General features: G+C 36.3%; 1 protein-coding gene across 3 annotated transcripts in view; it reads right to left on the reverse strand.

The window, feature by feature from the left end:
* Window positions 1–459: 459 nt before the first annotated feature.
* SPOPL (speckle type BTB/POZ protein like) overlaps window positions 460–27,453 on the reverse strand; it is a 38,321-nt gene continuing 11,327 nt past the window's right edge. The window contains exons 2-12 of one of the 3 annotated variants that reach the window (XM_032919946.1): window positions 22,853–22,896; window positions 20,633–20,767; window positions 20,360–20,481; window positions 19,917–20,068; window positions 15,825–15,952; window positions 11,179–11,356; window positions 11,029–11,084; window positions 9,231–9,353; window positions 6,954–7,096; window positions 6,816–6,869; window positions 460–4,725 (exon numbers count right to left, since the gene is read on the reverse strand). In XM_032919946.1, the coding sequence (XP_032775837.1) occupies window positions 4,581–4,725; window positions 6,816–6,869; window positions 6,954–7,096; window positions 9,231–9,353; window positions 11,029–11,084; window positions 11,179–11,356; window positions 15,825–15,952; window positions 19,917–20,068; window positions 20,360–20,481; window positions 20,633–20,710 (1,179 nt within the window). In that variant the 5' untranslated portion in view covers window positions 20,711–20,767; window positions 22,853–22,896 and the 3' untranslated portion in view covers window positions 460–4,580. Of the gene's footprint in view, window positions 4,726–6,710; window positions 6,870–6,953; window positions 7,097–9,230; window positions 9,354–11,028; window positions 11,085–11,178; window positions 11,357–15,824; window positions 15,953–19,916; window positions 20,069–20,359; window positions 20,482–20,632; window positions 20,768–22,852; window positions 22,897–27,453 lie in introns of all 3 variants that reach the window. The other 2 variants (XR_003991494.1, XM_030486813.1) reach the window with 2 other exon arrangements.

Genomic DNA, 27,453 nt, shown 5'->3' on the forward strand with positions numbered 1-27,453 from the left:
CATTCCTGTTCTATGTAGTCATAGTAAGCCTATACTCCTTGACAGAAAACAAACCAACCAACCATGTTTTGATAGCAGGTGGAAAAAGAAACCAAATCTCTTCAAAATCAGGAAGCCCACCTTCACTACCACTGGATCAACTCTTCTTCCCACCAAGCATCAGTTCTGACAGAGCCTGTGTAAAGGCAGTCATTTCTCAGGTAGGCAAGTTATAAGCTGTTCAGACCTCAAAGTTATTTGAAGGTGTCAAAATGAAAAAATAATTAAGTTAATGAAGATCAGAGCAAGACTGCAATATGATCCTCTCCAAAAACCGGTTTCCAAAAGGACAGCAGCATATTTTACACTAGACAGACTGACAATGCTGTTAAAATTCCTTTCTCAAAAGGAGAGAATCAAAAGTAGCAACTGTGAACATGTACGAGAAATAAACCAAATACAAGCCACGCAGACACATTCTGTATAAGTAACAACTTTATTGTAACTTGATGTGCTGAAATGCAAAAATATTTTCAGCAACAAGGTACAAAAAGTATTTCACCATTAACATCAGCTGATAAAAAAAGGCTGGATGGTTTGATACAACTGTTTACATATCTGAATTCTTTTAATCATTTCCACCCCAAAACAGGTCTAAGTCATTTCACTGGTTTAATTTCTAAAATAGGACTCATTGATCTTAAGCCTTCAAAAACCAGGTTACAAATACAGTGAAGTTCCTTGCAAAACACTTGAAATAGTAAATTCCCTTTACATAGTCCATTTACTGTAAGCAGAAGCCAAGTTATGAGACTAAGTCAGTGTCTTGCTAGCTAAGGAGCTAAGCTCTGCACTAAATGCACTATCAACACCAGACAGCAGACAGTTAACATTCCATTTGTCAATTACAAAAACTAAATCCATTAAATCTAGAAATTTTAACTAACTGTAAAATCCAATGAAATTGAACAGTATTTCAGGTAGCAATCTCTCACATTTGCAATTCACTGTCTTTCATGAAACACAGTTTCAAATACTGCACATCATTTTATTCTCCCAAGAGAGAAACCTTACTATGAGGATTTAAAAGGAATATAATCTCCATGTAGGTCTTCTACTGACCTTCTGTGCAAAGGTGAATTTTATACTCAATGTTTAGAAAACCATCAGACTATAGAGTAACTTGTGAAACTAACTTTGTGTCCATGATTACCACATTTTGACATACATTTATCTTGTAACAGCAAGTATTTTCACATTTTCACAAAAATATACCATTACTCAACTTGTATCTATAATACTTATTCCACTTTTTTGTGTTGTTTCTACCTTAGTGAAACTGAATTTAGGAAGCAAGAATCAACATGCAACAGAGCCTAAATGGGCAATTTGTAACTTTTCCATCTCAACTGTATATCAAATAGCATACTCCACCTTTAAGAATACCTTTTAAAAAAGATCTTGTGTCCTGTTAAATATTCCCTTCATTACAACAGTTTCCTAAAAAGGCACAATGTGTTCATACTTCTGCATGCAGTAAATGGACTAGGAAATAAGGATCATTTATTGAAGCATCTTCCACCCAAAGCATCTCCTTAGGAGAGGTTCAAATGGAAAAAAAAAAAAAAAAATATATATATATATATATATAATACATCATAGCGTTTTAACAGCAAATTGAGTCCTTATTTTTAGAAAGTCATTCTTGACAAAAAACACCACAGTCATACACACACACGCACGCACACACAGGACACATGCAGGGTTCTCCCCAGAAAGTATGGAAGCGATGGTTCACATCTATCTGAGGGAGTAGTGTTGGCAAGCCAAAACATGGCACCTTCATACATTATATTCCTAATACATATATAAAACTAAGAAAAACCCTTAAGATTTCTGCCTGAAAAAACCTGTCCATTTGTATTAGATAGTTTTATATCTGCTGCACTTAGAACTGACAACTGAGGTTTTGAAGGGCAAGCTCTTGAGATGTGGGGAATAAAAACAAGCTATTGACTCCAAAGGAGAAGGTTGTAATTACAAGCCAGCCCCATTCCAGTGAGAACACTGCATGTAGTTAAAGAGGTGAATAATTAGTGCACTCACTTAATAATACAGTAACTGTTTCACTTTTTCTGCAAGAGCTGACAAAACTTCAAAACATACATTATAAATAAAATTATATCTAAACAGATCAATTATCATGTGGGTTGGGTTTTTTTTCCTGTTAGTGTAATGTATGGTATACACTGTCTGACTTGAAAAGTGGACACTCGACAATGTAGGTAATATTACAGCATAGTGTCTGACATTATTTGGTACAAAGTGTGCTATTAAGCTTCTATTAAAAAAAGTTTTCATAAAAGTCCTTAAGCTTTCCATTTGATTACTGTACGTTGATATTTTAGAGTAAGCTGAACTGGACAATTATTACAGCATTAAATATTCAAGTCACTTTGTATGTTAGAGCTGCAAGTTTTACCAGTGATGAGTATGAGGATATATAGTCCTAAAGCATTACACAGTGCAGCAAAAACATCACTATTTTGGAGGGAACAATTACTTTCATGTCTTATTGTGAAGAATGCTTATGAGATCTTATTTTAGATAAATATTTTTAAACTGATAAAAGGATAAATCTCTGCAAATATATAACTTGATGCCTTATGCACTATTAAAGTTTCTGATTTTACACTTTATCCATCATAAAGATTTAGTTAGAAGGTAAGAAGAAAATGCATCTTTAGAGGTTATTTTATTGTTCAAAATGGGACTGAGCATTTTTTCCAATTTACCTTTGCTAATGGTGTACTAGATGCCAAAGTATAAAACTATATACTCTTTCCTCTGAAAATTTCCTTCAGAGCAATTCAGATGAATCCTAATGAAATGAGGATGGAGATAGATTTTAAGATAGTAAACAATCTGAAATTCTTCCTCTCTCCTCCCTGCATAATTTTTTTTTCCTAGGCAAACTAACCCCCTTATGCAAATATGTTTATAAATTAGGTGAGATCTCCTCCCATTCCCCACTGCTAACCCAAGTCTTCCCCAAAAAGAAGTATAGCATATTATCACTATTACAGTAAACTCAATGCAATAACTCAGGAAACATTTAGAGTGTGCACTACTGCAGACTTTTCCTCCCAATTGTAAACAATGCTATCAAACACTGAGGATGTTGATATTAAAGCTAAGGTTCGCATCATACAGAACTGGCCCATGACAAGCAGTTTACAAATGTTTCATCCTTTTCACATTATGCAGAATTTCAATACCATCCACAATGCTAGTACAATAACTGAAATGCAAGACTGAGCAAGTCTCTGCTTGCAAACACCATCTGACATTTCAGGGAAATATTCCTCTTGATGTGTACATAACCTCCTTAGGTGTTAATGGAAGCTGTGCACATAGGTCAAGATGGGAAAAAACCCTTCAAAACTTTGCCATTCACATGCCTTTTTCAAATAAGCAAAAATATTCTGTTACTTAAATATGAAAGCTTGCGATAGCCACCTTCAATTGAGTCTTAAAAAGACATGCCTTTCTTTTCTAACAAAACTAAATCCCATGTGGCTGTGGGCATCTTAAAATGTATCTAAAAAGTTAAGCCACAATTACCTGTACCTCATTAATTCATCAAAAGCAAAATATATATGTACCACACAACATACAAAAGTTACACATTAAAAGTGCATATTCAGAATCCATTTGGCCCATTTCTTCAATTTACATTTGGTCATTCTATGCATCCTTTACTTTCCTATGTAACCATACACGTGGGATATATTTTTTTCCATATACAATACTATTCTGTTTTCACACTGAACTCTCTTTACTTCTGTTCAGTTCTGCATTAAATGTAAACTAATGATGGACCGTAAAGAAACACAAGCGAGAGGTTTATTCTGTGTTTCTTTTTACCGTTTGGACAGCTTTGACACACACACACAATAAGCATTACAAACTGTAATGAAAATACATTTTTGGGCCAAACCATTGCATATTTGCCCCCACAATGAAAAATAAATTATGTTCAAAGCAGTATATTGCCATAAATAGCCTGTAAGCATTTGCTGGAGGTAAACAGGCTCTCCCCATATTTAGCACTTGCCTAGCGTACGCTACGTGCCTCTGATTCAAGTGCTTTTAATGAGAGGCTAGTTAAAACCTTCCAGTTAGCACAGGACCAAACTATAAACTTTTTTTTCCTTCTGAAAATAATGGAAGATCCCTTTCAAAAACTAATCTTCAGTTATCAACTTTACTGCATTATGGAGCTAGTGCAATCCTGCAGAGCCTAGTCAAAAAGACAAGGCACATTAAAAAATAATAATAATTAAAAAAAAATCAAGATACATTAGACTATATGGACTAAGAGTCATTGAAGATAATTTAAGGCCTTTCAGTGAGTTAATCAGTCTAATTTAAAGCTGAGGATTAAACCATAAATTATCCATCTGAAAAGCAAACAATAGGCTTTTTCAGCTTCTGTTCTGTGGACAAGGATAACAAAAATTCTTTTTATGGTTTGTGAAAACACCTCTGGACATGGAGGAGTAGAGTCAATTCAGTTTCTCTAAAGTTCATGGAAGATTTCATGACTGTTTTAGCCGCTTGCGTGGAATGCCAAACTGTGGACACTGTGCAGATGCTAGTGCGCGAAAGGCCTCTGCTACTAAGTGAGGGTGGGAGTGGATCATGGACTTCCAGCCTGCTGTTTCCATTATGTCTGTTGCTTGGCTGAAAACAGAAGTATTAATAATAGTCACACAATTTTACAAACCAAATGCACAAATATACAGTTGAGAAGAGCAGGCAAGACAACTACCACAGAAGAGCAGCTGAACATTGTAAGACAGCAGACTTTACGAATGCTGATAAGGATGCCATTGGAAAGAAACAGTAAACTGCAATTTGGGTATACTACTACCATCACATGTAGGACATAAGGTACTTATTCTGCTTTACTTAGTAGCGGCAACACATTAGCTAGAGGCCTGCATCCAATACTGGATACTGTGTTAAGATAACCACCTTGAAATTGCTCAAGAAAAAACACAACAAAAATAAGAGGAAATCTAGAAGAAAGTGAGGCCTAGTGTAGAGACGAAAAGCAAGGGAAGACGTGACAATTTCATTACATAGAAGGGCATGCTCAATTTGGGGAGAGAGAAGGATGACAAGATGAATCAGCCAAAACAGCAGCAAAAATGATGTACTTCATATGTTAGAAAAAGCCATGAAGACAGATTAGCTGGCTGACTACAGAGTCCTTCCCTGGGAGATTGCAGTTTCACTACCAGTGGAGCATACTTGTGAATATTCACTCTTTCTTCAGTACAAGATCATGGACTACATTCAGAATGGCTTTCAACGGCCACTATGGATTTTTAACCAACATAGAAGCAACAACAAATTTCAGCAAGTATCACACTGACATCCAGGAAATTAAAAACTATGTATTTTCTCAACGTATATATTTACTTTTTTGTGAATATAGATTCTTCTGCACATGAAGAATATTACACTGGTTGGTATGCATGCCACATTTTGAACCAATAACTTATGCATCAATCCCAGGTTTCTACTACCCTGCATTTTCAAAAGCCTTTCATAAGCATCCTCATACTGCTTCAGGAATACTGTCAAACATAAAGTTAACAGCTGACATCTGTACCATATAATCTCTAAAAAACATTTCCACCTTTCTAATGCAAGCCTTTAATCTTCTGCTGCAAGTCAGTAAAGATAAGTGCCTCGAGAAACAATATCAAAGTTCAGACTCCCTGGTGTCCAGAGTTAGTAAATTAAGTCAGGCCTTCTCATGTTATTTTCCTGATTTATTGCAGATGCTTTCGCTGAAGCAAAGATGACCAGCATCTTTAATAGTAATGTGCCAAGAGAGAAGTCAGCTCAGTAAATTCCAAATCACTTGAAAAGGAACACATCTGCTAGTTTACATTGTTATGTATGCTGACCTATCTTTATTAAGTTTTCTACTGGTATTTCACTGTTTACCTTCTACCACTCCCTTTTCCACAGCATGCTCAATCATTAGGCCTGTGAAGATTATTGTTGTTGTTGTTGTTAAAGGAGAAACACTAATTTTAAAGCAACTGGTACAACATACATTTTAACTTCTCTGGAGATTCTGACAGTAAGATAAGGGCTCTGCTTCGTTTCACTGTTTCAGCCTATCACTGGCTATTTTGAAGCTGGCTGTCTTCTATTCCATGATTTACTTGAGCTGTTCCACATACATGCTGCAATTGGTCTTACAGTCTAAGCCATATATTCTTAACCTATTCCCAGTGTAGGCATAAGCAGTTACAGAGTCAGCCAGATCAGAGGGATCTGACTGACTAGTTGTGTGGCCTCAAGAGTACTAGTGCTGGCATGCGGGAAGGTGCACAAACATGTTGCCAAAGGCAAAAGGAGCAACTGCCCTCCTTTCTTTGGAAATACTGCAGGCTCATATTGACCTAAACAAGTCTTGAAACCACGCTGGGGTTGTCACTCCTCCAGGCACAAACCTGGTTAGTCAAGAGAATAGTTCCATTTATAAAGGTTGCTGCCACCATCTCACAGCACTGATATGACTGGAGGAGAGAAATGAAAACTATTGTTAGGATCTCACACTGGTAGGCAATTAACTCTACCTATCATTTAAAGGGGAAGTCACAATCATAACTGGGGTAGCATCTGCTGAATCCTATTTTACTTACAGTCAGTGACTGGCCTCAGTAGTGTGGACATGAAGCAACAGTTCTTAAGATCTGCAGTCTATTTAGCAGTGTTTGTACAGAACATCGTGAGGTAGGAAAACTTACTTGCTATTCCAGTTTTTCCCATCTTTACACCCAAGTTGTCTAAGAACACTGCACCTGTAAGAAAGAACCATGCTCATGTTGAAAAGGTACACAAACAATAAAAACAAATCTATGTACAGTCTCAAAAATATTACTTGCCTGTTAATGAAGTCTATTGCTTGTGCTTTTAACTGTTCAGCGCTGTGCAAATCTGCGAGGATAAGAATGTCAGCAACATTTTCTACCGAGAGGTTACTACAGAGTGCTTCCTCACACATGACCTTCAGCCGTTCCAGTGCATACTGATAAAAGAAAAAACTACACTAATCATTCTTCAAACTCATTTTTTCTACCATTACCTCTACAGCTTTTAAGACATTCCAGTCATGAAAGTGCTTGGTGCCTCCCGAGCTCAACATTAAACAGTTTCCAAACAGGTAATTCAAATTCAATATGCTGCATTGAAGAGTCCTCAAATGGTAAGACATGTATTAGGTTTGACGCAAACTGATCAAATGCTTTACTAGGAGAACTTCTAATAAAACAAAAATAACTCATTCAGAAGTTTTCATTTTCCTTCGGTTTGGTAGGAGAGGAAGAGCAAGGAAAAGACACAGGCTCTATAATTATATTAGACACATATGTATCTCAAAGTGAGGGGCAAGAAATTATACAGTGGTAACTTCCATGAAAATGTCCACAGGAAAATACATTAAATTAGCTTGTTCCAATTTTAGTTCCCACATTATATTCTGCATTAATAAACCATCCTTTTTTTTTTTGAAGGATGTCGTAGTCTGAACAGGTTTCATTCAGCTATATACATTACTACTGAGATCTTACCCATCCCATTTAGTTTAGCACCCTTCAGATAACAGTTTTCAAGTCTGAAAAGAATTTTAGACCCAAGTGGCATATATTCAAGTGCCACTTATACATTTGTATTAGCAACTATTCAATGCAACGAAGAAATGCCACTCAAATCAAAATATTGGGCTAACTTCTATGTTTCTAGACCTATGCATTTTTACTTCTATTTTATTACTATAGTGCTCCTCAAGATACCTTTATTTAGAGTAAATAAATATCAGTTAAAACAAATCTACACTGCTGTATTACCTGGTAGGTACAATGCCTTCTGTAAAATGCAAAACACTAATGTTTTTTAGATTATTATTTCACATTCATAAGGAATAAAGTTTCCTTTTTTATTTCCAGATATTGCAGACAATCCCACCACTGTAACTTATAATATTCTCTACATTTATCAATTATGCCCTAAAGAAAGGCCAGCATTCACAAAATATGACCATTTCACCTTCCTGTTTGGATGTACAGAAACTTGACAAAACACCGCCAATTTTGGAAGATGCAATGCTGGCAATGAGAAGTGGAAATAGTAAGAGTGACAGAGCACCAAGGCCAGGCCAAGAGATCTTGAAAACATATAATGCATTAAATTCCCAGAAAAAAAATTATAATTCTTTCTTGAAACTAACTACTGGGATGACTTACTATCTTAAATGACTTGTATTAGCATTGATTATGAGAACAGGCAACTTTCACCACTAATATTTTACAGATATGATTGCCCAACCAATTCAGAAATTGCAAAGGTAGTTTAAGAAATTCCCATTGCAGCTGTGAGTGAAAACTTTTCAGATTACACACACTGAAGGGAGTATTTTCTGGATTCTAAACTACTTCTGCCTCCTCAGGGAAAGACAACTGTGTGTCCTCTGAGGATAACTAAGTAAAATCTCAACTCAAGATGTAAAGCAGCAAATAATAAAAATAAGCTATTGGGATCAGAAGTCAGAAAACTGTAAATTATGATAGGGAATAAGCTCACCTTAATTGCTGTGCTGCTATAAAGCCCCTTTATCTCAAATATCATAGTAGAAATGTATTTCACAGAGTGACAATTTAGAGTAGACAAAGTTCCAATATAGAAGAGATGAAAAGCTAGAACTATTATGTTTGTAGGGAAAACAAAAAGATGAAATTTCTGAAGTAGCAGTACTTAGGAAGTACAGTTAATTCAAGCACTTGCATACATCCTCTTCAAGAACACAAAGAACTAGGATACATTTTATTCAAGACCAATTTTCCAAATCATATTAATGGTCCCTAATTTCTTAAAAAAAAAAAAAAAAACCAAAACACCCCCCCACCCAAAAAAAAAAAAAAAACCCCCAACAAAAAAAACAACAACAAAAAAACCCACCACACTTCTGGTCAAGAAAGATTTATCAGTCTTCTACTGCTAGAAGTCTATCCTTTCCCTTCCTTCTCTATTTTTGATGAAATCTGTTTCTCACATTTAAAAAAAAAAATAAAAAAAAAAAAATCTGAAAAAAAGATTTTTTTTTTTTCTTTAGAAGAACATTCCACAAGCAAATATGAGGTTTGAGAACTTAAGAGTCAATTACTTACTTTGTCTGCAGCTGCCAACAAATTGTCAGCCATTTTTTCAAGGTTTGGTGCTTTTCCTGTGTAAATGAACCTCATCATTTCTTTAAAAACTTCAGGATCTACATCATTTATCTCTACACGATTCTGGTTAAATAAATTTAAAAAAAAAAAAAAAAAAAAATCAATAAAAGCCTCTAGAGTTTAGCTACAACTTTAACATATCAAATATAATCTGATGAACACTACAAGTTTTCATTTGCCATCCATCATACAGAATCCTTACAAACTTAAATTAACATTCAACAATATTAAGCAGAAAGTAAATAAAAATTAACAGCTCTTAAAATCACGTAGAAATCAGTTGGGAAAGCTTCAGCAATAATTGCAACTTTTTTCCAGACATGTCCAACGCCGGACTATTGCATAGGCTGTACACAAAAATCAAGCCACAGTTTCAGGAATATTTAAAAGTGCTACTGAGTTTCCAACCCGACAATGATGTGCTTGGAATATCACAAGTCAGAGCAGCAGACAGAATAAAATGAGACATTTTTGGCTCAACTTAAGATTGAGTCAACACAGCCTACATTTTGTTCTCAGAATCCAAAAAGCAAACAAAAAAGCACATATAATTGACATCATGTAGCTGAGGACCATCCTAATAAAACGGTGGTATTACATGCTTGACCCACCCTCAAATAGTATTCCCTATAAGCAACTAATGAAGTAGGAAATTATTTCAAAGCTGTAAAAGCAAGCACCACACTTCTGAATGGAGTATAAAAATCATGAGTACATGATGGTACACGAGATGCACATGTTCTGGTTTCCTATCCACTGAGCCACATACAGTATTTATGAGTAAGGCTGCACTGGAGATTCACTGCTAACACGAAGGTGAAGGCCGCCAGCATGGTGCATTACTGAAGCTGTGACATATCTGGATTTCTTTCAGTTCAGAAATATCTATAAAATGCTTCCAGTATTCCAAATCTACCTGTGGAAGTTTCCAGATTAGGTAAGTGCAGGAAAAAAATACCATGTTTGTGAAACCCAATGGTACTACAGCCCCATATTCATCCAATGTATTTGTTCACAGCAGTGGCAACCTTGCAGCCTCCAAGACTAAGTAATGATCATCTATTACAATTCTTTAGTGAGCTGATCAGTTCCTTGCCTTTTTTATGGATTCTGCCTATAACCAACCCATCTGATATTTTTCTTCATGAAAGACACAAACAACTCCTCGCTGTGGGAGAGATCGAGTGCACAAAAGCAGCAGCGGCGCTCTGTGCTGATTAAGTAACTCTCCATCCAAAACACTTACACAGGTCAAGTACCTGCAGAAACTCTGAATGAAAAGAAGAGCTTCACTGCCTCAGGGCTTAGAGTATAATTCACCTGTTGTTTCTTTCTATGTCTCCTAGCTACCATACAAAATGTTTTAATACACTATAACAAAACCGTACTCAAGTCAATCAGCTTACGCAAAGGTATAAACTAAAGCAAAAAGGGGCAGAGTTAGGTCAATTACATAAGTAGCTACTGTTAAGAAACCCCAACTGATCTAGGGTGGGTACAAGTACTTGCAAGAACAAATCCTCCGGAACCTTTCCACATTCAACCCTAACTGCACTTTCTACACAAGGAGATTCCCACAGAACTCACCAGGAGAGCAATCAGGAGTAGTACCCTCCTCCATTCATGCACCATCACGCAGTACTCGTCTTCCTCAATTTGTAATACTTAAGTTTTCTGCAACTTTTCCCTTTTTCACAAGGTACAAATATTTACATGTGAAGTTTTCAGTAACGCTTACCTTTTTACTTTCCTCCATTTCATGTTCAAACATTGCATTAAAAACTGGAGATCGTGCTGTATCAAGAAAAGTAAATATTGAATATAGCCAAATTTAAAACTTTTAGCAATTTAAATTACAAAGTAATAGCAATACAAAAGTAGAAAGTACCTGCAAGTACAGATTTATGAGCTTTGAATTCTTGTCCTCCTACATAAAAACTGCAATCTGTAAATCTTGTTGTTTCCCAGAGATTCCCTAAATCTTCTGCTAGTCGACATTCAGGTACCTTCAAAGTGTTTGTATTAGACTGTCCTGATATATTTACTGAGTCTTGGACCACGCTTACCTAACAGAAAATCACAGCAAGACAACTCCTTCATAACTGAATGCCAGTAATAATTATATTACAGTACCTATTGCTAGAATTTCAGCAATTTCAAAGCAAAGCAAGAACCAGTGATGTCTCTGGCATTAGGCCAGAACCATAAACCATGCTTTACAGTTTACTTTTAAATAACATAAAACAAAGAGGGCTTTACTTAGAGACTAGTATTTTGTATTTATCCAACCAAAACAAAAAAGGATAATACCACATGTCACCAGACAGAAATGCCAAAGTAAATAAGCCAAGGACCAATATGGTTCTTGGGATATCAGTGGGATAAAAAAAAAGTTAACTCTCTTTCAGAGATAACTTAACAGTTCACTCTTTACCCATTTAAGCAAAATATATCAATACAAAATGGTAAACAGATCATTAGGATCACAAGGTCACAGCAAAGTCTTAAGGGAATAATCCATAGAAATTTTGAATAATTATACTCATAACTTTAATTACAGTAAATCCATACTTAACCTGCAATGTGATAATGCAAACTAAGTGGAAGTAACATAGCTCCTCCATTATTTCATTTTACTGTGTCCAGCTGAGGCTGGAATCACAAGTCATTGTTTTCCAAACAAGATTAAAAGCCATTATTTTGGAAATATAAGTCAATGAAGTATAAGATGGAGTAGGTAACTTCAATAGTTAAATGCATGCTCACAGGATGTCATTTTTGTACAGAACTAGTTAAGAAAACTGTGAAATATGTGCATTTGAAGTGAATATATTGCCATTATTCCCCATGTTTAATTCTTTCATGCAAGAAGAGAACAGGACAACAGCATTCTTACATGCTTTTTTTCAGGTATCTTTACATATTAGGCTGTTTTAAAGTATGCTGGGAAAATAGAAGAGCTCAGCAGGTTTTACTTCTGTTGTCTGAGATAACACACCTGAGAAAAACACACTTTTGCAAAGAAGAGACATACTACAAGATCTTGATCACCAGATCTCACAAATACAGAACATTAGAAAATGCTGATACTGTTAAGATCACTGCTCGGTTTGATTTCTAGAGGCACAGCATCTGGAATAAATTTGGCATAAAACAAACCAGCACAGCTAAGCTTCACGGAAACTTGAAGAACAAGTGAAACTTGAAGAAGCAAATGAAACTCCAGATCAGAAGAAGAAGATGATCCAATTAGAATAGCAGCTTGGGAATTTGAATCATTGCCCAATTCCCTGTTTCATCCCACACCCCCTTGTGATTAGAAGAAATTCCTTTATATTCTTCCACCTTTTAAAGGGAAAAAAAAAAAAAAAAATACCCCAGGCACCGTGAAATTTCAGTTTCACGTTAAGACTATACATTTATAACACTGAAAAAAAAAAAAAATCGAAAAAATCTACAGAGCTATTGTGTACTCGATTTCACAGTTTTCATACACACACAGTGATTTCAAGAGATATACATACATACAAACAAAGTTTCAGCTTAGCAAAGCTAGTCTTCTGTTGCCAAAGGCGAGTTCTGCTTCCCCAGAAACTTGACTCAAAGTTCCTGATCCAAGTTGCCCACACAGCATCCTCTTGTTGGCTACAGCCAAGTGGCTAGGAAGGTCACCTACACATTCTATGTGTAATGAAACTGACCTCTGATGTTCCAAACTTCTATTGGTTTCTAATATACATCGATAGTTGGGCAACACAACTATTTGCTATGATCCATCCTTTAAAGATATAGCCCAAGCAAAATTTTAATTCAAGTCTCCTACACCTGAGACGCCTAGCATGTATTGTCTATAGATAGCAACAAGTTTTAAAAATTCTAAATACAAACACTTACAGGAGTCAGATATTTCATATCTCACTTGTCCAGATGGTATGCTTGAAATCAAGTACATTCTCTTCCTTTTTTTTTTATTTAATTTGTTTAAATCAAGCTGAAATCCAATGAAGTTGATCCCATATAACTACTGAAAACTCATCTTAGGCTGAGTAACACCTGATACAATCCTTACCTGCATTTATAAAATCACTTGTAAGAGCAAAGGTATTTCTTCACTGAACTGACAGAAGATGAGAAGATGTTAGAACAGCAAACAACCTATTTCAAAGAGCAGCAGCAATCCAGCCAGGATTTCCAGGTACTCCATCCACATGGTCTGATATACTTTACTTAGGAAGCTATCCAACATGCAGCTTTTGTGCAGCATACATACTTTAGGGGCACAGGTCCTGTTCGCATTGCATACTCTCACATGTAAGGGTATAGGAAAATGCGTAACTTATGACTTGAAGTTCTGTGTGCGATGACAGTTAATGTGGATAATGTCTATTATTTTCTTGGTTTTGAATCTGTGGTGATCTAACGGTAAAGGTAATTTAAATGATATCTCAGGCTACTCTCTCAACATAAGCTAGGTATGAGATCTGTGAAAGCACTGACTAGGAAAAACAGAGAAATTACTGTTCTCTTAGTAAATGAAAATACCTGCAAGACTTCAGTAACTTTAAGCTATATGGAACGTGCAAAGTGAGTGAAACAGATCAGTTTGCTTAAAAAAATTAAAATTATGAAGCTGTATTTAATCAGGAGGTCACTTGTCAGTGGCAACACCAGATTTTGCAAAGTATTTAACAACCCTTCACTTTCCAATCCAAGGACAAATCCAAGAACATTCAGCAACACAGAAGGAATCTCCCTGCCGCCAGGAAAGACCAAATAATCCTTCTGCAATCCAAAAGGGAGAAAAGAGCCAACCAGCACAGCAGGTATCCAGTGACCTTTACCAAATACCTGCTATATCTGGTAAGTTTTAGCAACATAGTTTTAAGAAGTGGTAAGTCAGTCTTTCAACTAAGATACAAGTAGGAAGGCAAACACAGAAATGAAAACTTACAGTTCAGTTTTAAAGGACAAAAACTTCAAACAATACCTAGCTTTTCAGGTGTCATTAGAAATGACAGAACACATCTGATTAAACTAATTTCAAAACTATTTGGATTTCTGATATTTTCTTTTTCCTTTAGCCTAAAACAAGCCAGAAGTTATTTAACATTCTCACTGTGCACAACTAAATGTTGTACTTCCCTTCAGCATTTGTAATCAGGGTAGGTCAAACACTTCACAAAAGCCTTTCACATTAAAACATCAAGAAGTTTTGTAGGGAAACACAGTTATATTTAAAGATTAGCATCAAGATTTACATAACAATGTTTCTTTCTGGAAAATTCGGTATTTATTCAATTTAAGAAAACAAACCAAAAAAATTTAACATTAAGTAGTGACCTATTTACAAAACCAAAAAACTGTTTTTATGAGCTGTTCATTTACATCAAAGTATTCATTACAAGGAAAACTTAAAATGAGAAAATACTCAAAAGTATCTTTACAGAACCATAAGACACTTGTTACATCTGCTTTTATTACCCAAATAATTGTATTCATAACAAATTTATCATGCAGCTCATTTAACTTGTCTAAGTGAAAATAAGATGCACTATATTTGCAGTATCTAGTCTCAGGGGCCACATTTCAATTATTCTTCCTACACAGCATAATGACATATAATTAAATTGTAATCTTGCCAAGACAATTTTATTTTTATTTCCTATAAATACACAGATCAAAGCAAACTTATTAGCAGTTAGAGCATCTATCATCCTCCTAAGTCACTATCACTTTATGGCAGCAGAGATAACCACCCAATGTGTATTTTACACTGTACTTACACTTTCCCTAGTTTCCATTTTTAACATTGAGTAAGCATTTTACTGAATTTTAACATGACAATTTCAGTTACAACATAACTGATACAGAAGTGATCCATGATGCACCATGAAGTTAAATATATACCACAGCCCCCAATATTAATTCTCAGTATTAAGCAGTCCTTCTACAGGACACTTGCATTTGTTCAGAAAACAAAATGTAAAATCACTATTGGGTAAAAAAAAAAAAAAAAAAAAAAAAAAAAGTATTGCATTTACTGGAAAGAACTGATCACTGGTTAAAACCATCAATTACGGTATTTCAGAAATATAGATTCCAACAATCGGTTGGGGTTTTTATAATGCAAACCAACATGCAGACATCCCCTTTGTTTTTCATTGGATAAGCAATCTTGTAATTCCAAATACAACATCTTTAAATAAAAGTGACCTCAGTAAAAGAGTACTTCTACAGACAGCATGTATCAGCCACCTTTTACATAAATAATCCTAAAGTAATCCTAGCAGATTCATGGAGAAGCCCAACAGTTTACAAGTGATCAATTCAGACTTACTCTACACTTCAGTATACATGTATAAAAAAAGAGACAACAAATGCAATGCAGACAAAGCAAGTAAATGTGTATTTTACCATATTTATAGTGTACAGAAGAAAACTTTCATAAGATATTACTGTTTAAATCAACATAAACCTCTACTAGAGCAGAAAACATTTTATTTAGAAGTTTACCACTTATAAACCTATACCCACCTCACAAAATAATGTAAGCTTGTCATCTGGTAGAAGACCATTAGCTTCATCCAGTAAAAAATCTCTTCGGATAAATTTCTTAAAACCCCAGTCCTTGCCTTGCACAAATCGATATGCTCTTTGGCTTTCTGATAAAACACAGTCAATGTACAAATAAAGCAAGTTAAACAAAAATATTAGCAAATAACAATACCTAAATTCTATATTAAAGCCAAGTGTTCGTCAAAAAATGAATCCATTTAGCACGTTTGGCTCATATGTCACATTGAGAAAATCCACAACTATTAAAAATTTAATGTTGTAATAGCATTATTTTATGAAACACTTGATAGAACTTGACAGCAAAATTTTCAATTCAAACCATATCAACTCCTTAGATGCTGTCTTAGGCACCATCCAGCAAGAAAGGAGTTTTTCAGTTAATGTTTAAGAATGCCAATGTGTCAAAACAGAAATTGTTCACAGGGAAGTACTACTACAATGAATTTGTCACCACAAGTACATTCTGACAGCACTTCTGCAGTTGTCATAACAATCTGTTTTGACTTCCTCCTGAAATGGAAAATCATGTTTCACAGGTTGAAATTATTTTGAAATACAGTAAGGCAAAACAGAAACAAAAGCTTTCAAGTAACAAACTTTTTTTTTGGTCATAAAAAGGTATTATTTATATTTACCTTTTAGCCATAGTTAGGATAAGTATTTTTTTTTTTTAATCCATCAGATTTGCTGTGACCACACAACCTTTTTTTCCACTTCTAATGTTCACAGCCCACAAAAGGGTTCCCAAGGTCATATGAGTGCAAATACATGTAATTCTGTAAGATTAGTTATTATACATGGCAGGTTTGCTATAAGGTGGCCACTTGTTCCACAGGAAAGAGCACCATACACTTTTATGTGGAACTAAAACATGGGAAGGAGGTTATTTGGGAATACCCTTGAGAATATATGTAGAATAAACTACATTCTGAACCATATTTACAAAGATTGTTCAAAACGAAGAGAGCAAGACTACTTCTGAAATAACATGGAGTCAGGGGGAAGGGGAAAGAAATCTCAAAAAGAGTTCTCTGAGATAGAATTTTCCTTTCATTCCAAAAAAGCTGGGCAAGAAACATGCCATCATATTTCCATACAATTCCATACAAAGCTGTATGGATAGATACTTTAGCCTTTTAAAGAAGAATTTAGAAGTTTAAGTCAGAAGTTTGTTGTAAAAGCAACATATTTTTCATTACAGAATCTGTTAAAATATAATTCCTTCTACAACACCTAAAATAAAAGATATCAGGAAAGTTAGACTTCTCTACTCAACTTGGTAGCATCACTGAAACAGACTTAACCATGTAACACAGTGCATATGCTAGAAAACATATGTTTAATACATTGTGCTCACTGCCAATAGCTGCAAAAATGATATTAATAACAGGTTTTCCACTAGAATTAGATCAAGCAAAATATATTGTACAGGTTTTGATTCTATTTTCTGAATACAATGAAGAACCACAAAGGAACTGACAATGCAGGAGGTGTCTCTATCACACTCACACATTCAAACAACAAAAAAAAAAGCTCCTTACCCTGCAGAGCACAGAAGCAGAGCGAAATGCACTTAGTAAGTGCAGTGGGGGCTTTGAGGGCAACAGAACAAATGTAGAATACTGTCCACACTTAAGTTTGTGTGCCAAAATAAAACTGCCATTTTAAAAAATACCATTTAGGTTTTTTGGCATCTGGATTAGCATTTTCGCTTTTTTATCAACTTGCCAAAAATTCACAACAAACCTCAAAATTGAATGAAAACATAAGACCAGAAAAAAAATTAAGAAGTTAAATTTTTTTCCCTTCTAGATTCAGCCCAATTCTTTATTCTGCAAACTTAGAATTTACTGTTATCAGCAACAACCAGTGTTAAACCCTCTGAAATTAAGTGACCAGTAGCAATTTAAGCATACAAAACCAGAAAAATAAAGCAACGTAAAAGCATAAACGCATTTTTCTCCTAATAAAGCTCAAATGTTACTTTGTTATGTATTTTATACACAGCTTCATCACTTGAAGCAGTCTATGCATGAATTATCAATTTACAAAGGACATCTGAAGTTGGGCATCATTACACTGTATAAATAAAAACACAGCATCTCCAGAAGCAGATGGCGAATGGCTGGAAAGTCCAAGAAATAAAATTTCTGTTGGTAATATCCCAAAATGGAAATATGTTTATAATTCCTGTACTGCCAAATACAGGACAGCTACTATTGCAGAAACTGAAAACACAGCTACTCATAGGATTTTGGGGGTTTAGCACCTTGTGACTTTTAGCATTTAAAGTAACACTTGACCAATAATCTTCTGGAGCACTTCTCTGAAGCGCCCATAAACTCATGTACACAGCATAAGGAAGAAACAGGAGAAATTAGAAGTCTGTGTGTAGATGCAGGGCTACCATCTTGGCCTCACAGAGACACAGTAGGATAGCTCACATGACCAGAGCACTGCAGTGGACAGGTTCAGGCTCCTTAGGGAGGCTAGGCTAGGAAGGTGAGGTAAAGGAGCTAGCTACCCTTTACATGAGAACTATAGGAATGCATGGAGCTCTGCCTTGCAGTGGATGATGAACCAGCAGAGAGCTTACAGGATTAGAGGGCAAGCCAATGCAAGCAATGTTGTGCTCAGTGTCTGCTTGCAGACCTACCCATCAGGAAGAAATAGGTGACTGCTGATTAGGGTCCTGGTGGGCAACAAATGAACAAGAATCAGCAATGAACCCCTGAAGCAAAAAAGAACCAGCAGCACCTAATTAAACACTAGAACAGGTTGCCCAGATAAGTTGTGGAGTATCCATCCTTGGGAGATATTCAAAGTATGACAGACCCCAAGCAAACTGCTCCTGTTGATCCTGCTTTTGGCAAGGGGACTGGACTAGACGACAACCAGAGGTCCCTTGCAACCTCAACAATTCTGTGATTCTCTGATTATCTCGAAATATTTTTTGATGTTCACATTGCAGTTTCATTTAATTACATACACCTGTCCACTGCTAGACTGGAAGTCTGTCTCAAGCCAAAAACCACAATCCACCATATGTACAAAAGCGTAGCTTTGTTCATATAAGCTCCAGAACCAGGAGGCCTGCAGGGATTGAAGGAATCAACTACATCAGTGTAAGAAGATAAACAGAGTGAATATACATATTTCCCTTCCTTCCAAAAAGTCCAACCATTTAAGTTTTAGATTTGAACTCAGTTTTATGGATTTACTTTCAAGATTACAAGTGTGCCCAGTTACATAAGGAGAAAGCAGCATGAACTTTTGGTATGAGTACTGGAGAACTACAGATTTTTCCAAGAAATTCAGAACTTGCAACAGAACAGACTCTGCAAGATCTCTTAAGTCCTGGAGTAGGAGGAAGAAAAGTAGACAGATTCTTCATATATAGCACTAGCAACAGCACAAACTCGGTGCAGACCAGCATTAAATTACACATTTTCATGAGAATTCCAGCTTTTCCAAAAAGTGTTTCCAGTGAAGGTTAAGCTTATAACTTTGAAACTAAAAGCTGTATTTTTCATATTAAAGTGACAATTACATCAAATCACTGTTTATTTCAAAGTTTCCTAATTCCTTGGGTATATGGCTCATGTTTCTAAAATTAAGAGTGTAAAACAGATGAAGTAGATCAAAAGATTGTAAAGGAGTGTCTAAGAAAAAAACCAAACACCAACCATGCATATTTATCCCAAATAACTATGGAAATCAGACACTTCCACTGCAGCTAGAAACAAGCAAATACACCCCTAATAACAGGAAGCAAGAATAATCTACTAGAAGAGCCAAGTGACATGAATCTGGAGCGACAACAGCAATGTGCTATAATTTATACTGCTCGGGATAGAATTAACATAGCTCAGTAATCAGAAATGTGTAAAACATGAACGAGATTTTTAATTAAGTTTCTAAAAGGATATTAAAAAGGTATTTTAAAGTTTATCTCAATCCTAAATTCTGTTCTCAACTGAAAAACTTACAAGGCTAATTTTTGGGGAATGTTCTTACAAATCCACATGCAATACATTAAGATTCCCTTACCCATTGCTTTTGTTTCTTCTCTTTTAGCATTCAACAGGGAAAATTTGAATTTTGCTCTGACTTCACTTTTTGGACAACTGACTAAAAGCAAATATAATGACAGGTAGTCTTTGCTTTCATCATCTAATCCCTTTGGATTCACCCTCAGGCACCTGAAAGGAACACAGAAATTGTACATTTTTCAATAGTACCCAGAATAAATTCAGAAATATTTTTTATAAGATACAGTGATACATGCTACCAAAATGAATGTTTCCCCTAAGATTGTTGAAACTTTGAAATTAGAACCAATCTGTACCTACAGTAAAACTTCAAGAAATACGAGTTTTAATATTTATTTGCAATTTCATTTTGCAACTTTTGTGAGTGGGAAAAACAAAACAAAAACAAATAAAAAAAACCAAACAAAAACCACAAAGCAGTTGCTAGAATAAAGACCTTACCACTTCATTTTGTCATTTGGCCCTGATGAAAAGGTAGAACTCTTTAAAACTTCACCCATTTCTTCTCGGCAAAAACTGAAGTTATTAATGGTCCACATGTAGGAAAATTTTACTACTTTAACCTAAATAAAAGATGTAGAGATGTAGAGAATGTCAATAAAATTTAACTTACATCAACTAGTTAGATTGTCAGCACAGCTCGGTAATTTTATTTTTTATTTTTAGTTATAATTATGACTAGAAAATAAAGCCATTGGAATTTATGTAGATTACCTGTGTGTAGCACCAGCTTTCAGCCACAGGTCCACTGGACATCTCCCCAGGAGGAGGTGGGGTGGGAACCCTTGACATTGCCACTTATTGCAGATTTATAGTATCAAGATAGCAATCCAGACTTCAGTAATTCTCCTAAAAAAGTAATTTAATATATTTTGTTCACCCTTTTTAAGTGTGAAAAAAATATCCATTGATATCCATATTACTGTGTTTACTAAATGATGCAACTGAAAATTAAACTTGAAAGAGGACCACGGCTTTGCTATTTCGATGAGCTAGATGTCTGACATCAATGACCACTTGTACTCAAAATCTGCAGACTGAATCCTCATGCAATACTTTACAAAAGCAAGCACCTATGCATCATAGAATACCACTAACAACCTTATTTCAACATTGCCTTTGCAAATTACCACCTTGATCACCCCAGTCATGTTACAATTTTCTTCAGGATCTTCTCCTTTGATTTGGAGAGTAACTAGGGCCTTGCGAGCACTCAGTTATTACCACCAATGTATTAGTTGACCACACAGGCATAATTCAGTCCTGGAAGAGCACCTAGCTACCAGGTTCAAACAATCCTGGGATTTCTCAAGGGAAGGAAAGAAATTAAACTTGCATTTAAAGCACTTTCTTCACACATCTTTCATGATTGCCTTGTATCTTTAACACAAACAGATTCAACTGAAGAATTATAATCACCGTAATCATGTGTTTGTTCCTTACCGAAGCACAAAGCTGAAAAACAGCTTAAGTCAACTCACAAAATCCAAAGAACTTTCTAATAGCAAATAAAGTAATATTGTTATGGATTATCACCTAACAGAGCACTACAATTTCTTCTGCCCATCAGAAACGGAGTCACATGCCCAGATCATCACATCTAGCCACAGACACAGAATTAGCAGCCTACTTGTGCTAGTCTTGGTATATAACTAATGAATGAAGGCAGGCCTGTCAAGAGGGTAGGCTCTGGGTTACTGGGCTGACTCTCCTTTAGGTAGGGTTTGCTGTCAACTTTAGACAGGTTTCTGCCAGAAGCACAGCTTCTCACTTAAGCAGCTCCATTAAGTTGCAAAAAGAAGTTAAATGAACCCTAATCAAACCAGATGAAAGTCACAATTGTTTCTGCTACGAAATATTTTCTCTTAGTACAGGAAGTTTCTTTAAACATATCCTGCTATCGCTGAAGTACCATCAGAAGACGACAATCTTCCTGCAACATTTGAGTGTTTCACCATAGGTCTTTTTACTTGTGACAGAACAGCATTAGTCGTCTTACTCAAAAGATGCGATTGCACATCACTAACCGTATTGGAACTCTTCCTTCAGGGATAGGCAACACTTAGAAACAAGTTTTTATGCAAGCATTTGTAAGAAGACACTGCAAGACCACATGCAATTCAGTCACAATGTGAACAAATGTATTATCCCTACATGGAAAGAATTCTCTGGAAATCACTACGAACCTCGGTAGATGCTTTCCCTCTTGCCTTTCTGGGGCTGCTTCTCACTTATTTGTGATAAGAACTAGCCCTTACCCACTAAAGCCTGCAGGCATGGGAATCGCTCTAAATCATGAATGTATGAAACCTTGAAAACAAAACTAATTCTCAGTTTATGAGATGAGGAAGCAGATGCTATATAATCAGATCCCTTACTGGATCTCTACTAACAGACCTACTATGACTAGATGGAAAAAAAAAAAAATAATTAGTGAATAGGTCTCCTGTAAGACATGGATCAGAGACATTGAAGTGTAATCCTAAATACAATTCAGCTCTGGTAAGTTAAAACTTGTTTTTATTTACAGCGATCTTCAGTACTTAAAAGTACTTTCCGCAGATGAAAACTAGCAAAAACCAGCCACCCTAAATTTAAGGTAATGGAACTTGCTTGCCCTGTATTTTTTCTTTTTTTTCTTTTTTTTTTTTTTTTTTTTTTTAAAAAAAACTGCATATATTGTGGAAGCTGTGTTTACAGAGATTTTGTTTGCAGGTTTACAATTTATTTTGACTGTCTCTACAGAACCATGAACAGTAAAATTCCTGGGAAGCATACATGTGAACATCCCTCTTTCATAAAGCAAATATTAGTACTTCTATTATCATTATTTCTGGAAGCAGATCCTATTCAATGGTGACAATTGAGGCTGCTACCCAAATACATGATGGATTTTAGATAGAACCACATCCTGAAAGAATTAGAACAGCTCACCTCAGCTTTACTGAACCTCGTTCCTCTTCTTCAATTCTCCAGTGCTGAAACCAAGAAGAAATATATCCCTATTCCTTATTCTGTCATTTGCATGAGATGCACAGGACTGCCTATCTCTAATCTGTTCCTCAATTCTTTCAGTCCATTAGACCAGTCAGCTCCTCGTAACCATAAAGGAGCAGCAGATCTGAGCCTAGTTTGCTCTGAAAGGGTCTCTAAACTGAAAAAGACTTAAAATAACTGCTGTATAGTAAGCTCTTTAGAAAGCACCCAGTGACATTACACCAGGTACCAGGCGTTATCTGCTCCCTCCTGTCACACAGCTAAATTGCCCAATTCGCTGACAATTTAACTCTAAGCAAGGGTGGGTATTCTCAATTATTCTCAGGTGTCTGCCACCTTGTCTCTGTATCTGCTCTACCCAGGGCATTTGTACTTCACAGGCTGCTTCCACCTCCTGTATGGCTTTTTTTATTTCAGGTTCTGACAGAAACCATGATTTTACATAAGTACACTTTACAGATCCTTCTGAATAGCTTCAGCATTTTGTAAGGTTTCCATTTACAGCATTAGAACTACAAAACTGATTTTCATGAGCTCACGATAAGTCTCCGAGGAACAGATTTAGACATCCCTTTTTTTGGCACGGATTTACCAAGTCAATCAAATTTTTAGATTCAGAAAACCGGGAGAAAACAGTAATTTTAAATACTTCATATCAAACTGGGAGTCTGTGCTGAAAAGTTGTCTTTTCTATTTTTTAATATGTCTGGATGTGTAATTAAAAAAAAAAAGTATGAAACCAATTAACAGCAAAACTGAACAATGGAGAACAAATACACAGAGACTCTCTGTCAAGACATACCAAAAGACTGCCAGGAACAGCAGAGAAACAGTTTAGCAGTACTGCTCATCTGCCCCTCGCTTAACCTATTAATCACAACTTGGGTGGGGATGTGGGAATATTTACCAAAACTACAAGGCGAAAGAGAACACAAGCTTCAAAAATGCTGTCCTGAAGTGCAGAGGTGTTTGGGGAAGGCAGGATTTTTTTCAGACCTCAGGCTGTCACTCAGACCAAGTGGGCCTTGTAGGCCAAGTGCCCTTTGTGTGCCCGCACTTTGTGTCGTCAGTGATGGCTACCAGGGCAGACTGGACCTTACAAGGGCAGACTGAAGGTGAGAAAAAAGATGCACCTACACACTTACCCCTTTGTTCTAGGTACTGTACTCTTCTTGTGGAGAAGTCTAAATACCACTTTGAAGAAAATGTTTATGAATCATTGATTAGCCACTGCCCTCAGCTCTGACAAAAATGTTTTTCAAGTACCAAGCCCTCATCACAGCCTATTAGATCAAATGGTTGGGAACAAGACAGAGCTGCAGTTCACAAAACCAGTCCGAGAATGACTGGGCAGAATTAAATCCATGAAGTGCAGAAAGACAGGCCTGTTATCTGCAGGACAAAACAACTCATGCTAGAACCTGCACTTATTCCTCTGCAGGCTATCATGAACAAAGCACCAGAGGTGACAGGACATTATCAGGTAATGCCTCCAAGAGTTTTCAGGCAATGCCGTACTTGTCTGGACTTGGCTTAACAAACCAGTGTGGCCATTTTGACAGGCAGATGTGTCTGACCAGAGTAAACATGCACTAGGAACAGTAAAACAAGTTTTAATGGATGAGGGCAAAAGAAGTTTCTGGTTTTCAAAGGGAAAGAGATGCATTTTTAAAGGGTGTCAAGTACCTTTGTTGTTTGGTTGTTTTTTCAACGAAGCGATATACCCATACTGAATGTAGCGCAGCAGTCAGTGATTATTTTATTCGCCAAGATGCTGCTTTCATTGTCTAACTTCAAAAGTTTGGCCTAACAAACCCAAAACAACAAACCAAACACTCCCCCTCCCCCCCCCAAAAAAAAAGCCAAACCAAAACAAAAACCCAAAATAAACCAAACACAAACAGAAGAAAAGCTCAAAGGTATTTTACTTAACCTATACTCCCAGACCCCAAACATAGAATGAACAGATTCACAGACTGGTTTGGGTTGGAAGAGACCTTCAAGATCGTCTAGTTCCGAACCCCCTGCCTTGGGCAGCGACACCTTCCACCAGACCAGGTTGCTCCAAGCCCCGTCCAACCTGGCCTTGAACACTCCCAGGGATGCGGCAGCCACAACTTCTCTGGGAAACCTGTTCCAGTGTCTCACCACCCTCACAGTGAAGAACCTTCTAATATCTAATCCAAACATGATGGGCTTATCAGTTTTACTGGTCTCTAAAGGGAAGTATTGGTTTCACCTGCTAATCACTGCCAAGTAGACCAGTCCCAGTTAAATTAGGATCTTCACAGAGCTGAGTACCACTTGCAGAGCAGTAGTAGGAATGTAGTCACACAGATAATAAAAGAAGGGATTTCTCAAAGCACATTTTATTCTGGAATCAACTAAAGTACTCTCCTAGTCAAAAAAACACTTGTGTTAAGCTTCAAGCCATGTGAAGTTGATTATCATTAATTACCTGCACATGAAGTGTAAAGAAAGCATGGGCTACCCTCCATAAAACATTTGCACTAAGTTTCATCAAAAGCTGTATCAGCTCTCCATTTTCATAACTTTTAAGATGAGATCTTAAGATTCAAAGCTACTTCATACATCCATACAACAAGAATTCCATAAAATATTATCTTGCTTCCTTTCCCAGAAATTGAGTACTTGTCCACATTATTCTAAATAAAGTTACTTTTCAACCTCTTAGAGCTAGACAAGAACACATTCCCAGGTTGTTACATCTTGTGTTGGAATAATCTCAACTTTTTCATGGAAAAAATTACTAGCTCATTAAGTACCATATGCATATGAACACAAAGAGTAGTTTCCTAGCCCCCCCCAAATAAACATACAAAACACTTCATAAACCTATTTGAAGAATTGTCTTAAGTGTTAACATGATATTTTGCCAGCCCTCACATCTAAGAACAGAAGCTCAGCATAACAATTATATCCTAATAGTTCTTTCAGAGCAATAATAGTGTAACAGGTGCATACAAGTGGGTGTGCATGTTAACCAGTGACCATAGAGATAATTTATCTTTGTATTTCAGTAAGGTATTACAGTCAGCAAATTACTGGCAGGAACTGCTAAACAAACTGTCTTCTGCAGGGTATCTAACATACCCCAAAAGTCAAATCCAGCTTGCCAGAACCTAACCCACACATTAATACACCAAGCAAACCAGTGACCCTGTCCTGCTCCCTCAAGAGTGAGAAGGAAAGCACATTGGGAACTTGATGATCAGCTCCTGCTGACCCTCTTTTCTCTGATATCCTTTCCTCCAGGAAGGGATACCCTCACATGAGCGAGTCTGGCAGTGTGGGCTTTTTCTCATGTCCTGTCCAGAAACTGAGTGACAAAGCAACATTTAACAGTAATGTCATCGTGCACTCCCAAATCATGACGGCACAGTCTCCACAAAGCCCCGGAAAGAGCCTATGGAGCTTGTCCTGACTGCAACATCAAACATCTCTATCCAGCATACCACATCAAGCATTTAACAGCTAATGTAAAAACTAAGAGTAAATTGCTGTCTAAGAGTGAGTGGTATTAATATCATTTAGCAATCTCTAAGGAAAGCCTAAAAAATTACCATACCAAGAAATCCCACGTGTAAGTATTACATATTCCATTTGAATGGTCACAGTCTCTTCTCAGACAGGACTGAACACCTCAAGAAATGCAAAACTGTTACAAATTAACCCGCCCTCCCCCCCCCCCCGGTCTTTGGAAATACTGATATTTCATCACTGGCTAAAATAAAAGATCACCTTCTGAAGGTTAATTGGCAAATAACAACCTGTTCCTCCAACTTTTTATTCCTAGTAAATATGTAATTCAGAAACCAAATATAGTTTGTCTAATTGTACAGCCAAAACTTAAAGAAAATAAATCTAAAATGAATAAGCCTTCTATTCTATAAAATCAGCTTCCAAAACCTCATTCAAAATAAACATGGTCTAGTTACAGAGATATTGATTTCATTTCCTCTCACTAGTGAGCAAAGTATTACATAGTATTATATAAGTATCATATATAACACTACCTATTATTATTTGTTATTTAAGGAATTGGTTTTGGTTTTTAAATTACAAACAATTGGGAAAGATACCGAATTTTATCACTTCCTGGGTGAGAGAGTATACATTTATGAAGCTAAAGATGGAGAACAAACCAGATCAAAATAGTTAAATCTGAAGTGAAAGACATTTTAAGGCCCAACACAAAGTTACTTTTGCACCACCGACTGAAGCAATGTCCCAGTTCACTCAAACAGTTCTAGGTAGCACCAACTTATAAAGGCCAAACTGTTTAAGAGCCAAGAAAGTCATGTCCCTTTCTCCTTGGCCATGGAAAGATTTGTGTAACAGCCATCCATCACCTGGGTCATGCCTATTCAGTAGCATGGAACTCCCGGGGCCTGAATGCTGATCAAATCCACAGGAGAGAGATTCTCTTTCTTACCAAGTATCAGAGATTTAAAATATCCAATCAAAGAGAGAAATTTACCTTTCCCCCCACCCCGCTTAACAGTTTGTGTGGTAAG

Source organism: Strigops habroptila, chromosome 5, assembly GCF_004027225.2.
Source record: "Strigops habroptila isolate Jane chromosome 5, bStrHab1.2.pri, whole genome shotgun sequence".
NCBI classification, from domain to species: Eukaryota; Metazoa; Chordata; class Aves; order Psittaciformes; family Psittacidae; genus Strigops; species Strigops habroptila.